Below are 1,914 nucleotides of genomic sequence, written 5' to 3'. Positions count from 1 at the left end.
GCTTTGGCAACAAGGGAGGATTAACGTTCATTTTGCCTACCTCATGACATGTTGTACATGTATATGCTCCAAAATTTTGTTAGACTGTTGGCTCATTACATTTAGATGTATTTGCCATACAGTGGTCCATCTGAATGATAGAGTGATATGTGTTCTTGTGCCCTCCCAGGTTGAGATCCGCCCCATGATGTACCTTGCGCTGACGTACGACCACCGACTGATTGACGGGCGGGAGGCGGTCACCTTCCTCAGGAAGATCAAGTCAGCTGTGGAGGACCCCAGAGTGCTTGTGCTCGACCTCTGACCCCTCGCAGCCCTCCCCAGCAGCAATGCTTACCACTCAAACAAACTTGACTGAATGTTAACTGTGATGAATCTTTCTTAGAAATTGTTTTGCCATGTCAATAGATATGCCCTAACTGAGGAATCTACCACCAATTCATTACTCACACACAGAAGTAGGCTGTTGTTTTTACCTAGAATAGGAATATGTTATAATTGCTAAATGTAGGTTTGGACAGAGCTATTGATTAGCCTTTCTCAGTTCTATCATCAGACTCAAAACACTCACTCCAGGACCTCCAGTAGTTCAGTTACAACTTTTTCACCTGTCACTGCTGATAATTAAGCAGTTTTCTCTTTCTATGTATCAATACTTAATTAAAGCTTTGCCCATTTCAGTTATCTAAGTTGAACCTGCAAATTAAATCGAATGAACTTCACTTTATATGTTTCCTCTTATGAGATGATGTTGACTGTGAAAGCTCTGCTGGACATCTACTGTGATACCAAAGGTTTGCCAAGCCAAGGATTTTAGAATGAATGGGGCCATTCAGATTGTGCCCAATACTTGGCCTGGCATGGGAGGACTTCCATTGGGCCGATGCCAGCATGATTGCCCAATGTGTAAAGACAAAGTGACACTTCATTGATTGACCTTTTTAAGTTGTCAGCCCTGGTTGTTGGGTTGTAACCTGACTGCCCTCGGCTCAGTCTTGCATGTAACTGTAGCTCTTACCAGAGTGATGTATTCATGGTAGTAGTGAATAAATAAATGAAGTATTTATTGATGTTTTCAGAGGCAGCTTTTGTTTTTCTATGTACATTGTACTCTGATGGTACTTGCTGTCCAAATACTTAATTAGCATGCATGGGCTAGTTATGCAGGAAGATAACATCAATAAAAAAATGTTGTCATGTGCGTTGTTCAGTTTGCATAGCGAAAATGAAGTGCGGCATAAATATATGTATCTTAATACTATACGCTAAATGGTCTGATCTCACTACCCTGCCCACCTCCATTAAAACATAGAAATGCAAAATAAAATCATGAAATATATGATGAATAGACAGAGGTTTCGGTTGGGGTAGTGATGGCAGTACTACAGTTGTGGTAGTAGTGGCCATAATTTCTTACGGTTGGCTCCCTTTGAGGAAGCCATCAGAAATCTAGGCCACTGCTATAGCAGTCCTTGACAGAAACCTGCTTGGAGAATAGCAGCCACTCTTTCATTGGCTGTACTGCTAATTGCCATGTTGTCATTGGTTGAACTGCTAATTGTGATGGAAAGTCAGGATTAATCTATTCCAGTTTACCTATACCTGTTGAAAGCAGTGTATGGTCATGATTTGTGTCATAAATTGTCCGTTCAGGTCCATGGAAATTTGTGGACCTATTTGGTGGCAGTTGTCCAAACTGGAGGTGTTGAAACAACCTTGAGGCAGACAAGCTTGGTTAGTGGTTCCCTCTCACAGATTGAAGGTTTAAACTCATTGTAAACATCCCCTGTTGGACAGCTTTTCACAGTGCTAAGTACCAGGATCGTTTGATGGTCTTCATATTTCACTTTATCCAGCAGGTTTTACTGTTATTTTTTGTTTTGCTAATTCGTCCACAAGTCTTTTTCTTTGCCT

The 1,914-nt window shown here is 41.2% G+C and overlaps 1 protein-coding gene across 1 annotated transcript in view; it reads left to right on the top strand.

The window, feature by feature from the left end:
* LOC118425082 (dihydrolipoyllysine-residue succinyltransferase component of 2-oxoglutarate dehydrogenase complex, mitochondrial-like) overlaps window positions 1–1,197 on the top strand; it is a gene marked incomplete in the record, with an annotated part of 61,083 nt that extends 59,886 nt beyond the window's left edge. The window contains 1 exon segment of the mRNA XM_035833903.1: window positions 170–1,197. Within this exon segment, the coding sequence (XP_035689796.1) occupies window positions 170–304 (135 nt within the window).
* Between the last annotated feature and the right edge of the window lie 717 nt (window positions 1,198–1,914).

Source organism: Branchiostoma floridae, chromosome 1 (assembly GCF_000003815.2).
Source record: "Branchiostoma floridae strain S238N-H82 chromosome 1, Bfl_VNyyK, whole genome shotgun sequence".
NCBI classification, from domain to species: Eukaryota; Metazoa; Chordata; class Leptocardii; order Amphioxiformes; family Branchiostomatidae; genus Branchiostoma; species Branchiostoma floridae.
Note: the sequence above shows the minus strand (reverse complement) of the source record. Positions and strands in the feature narration are given on the sequence as shown.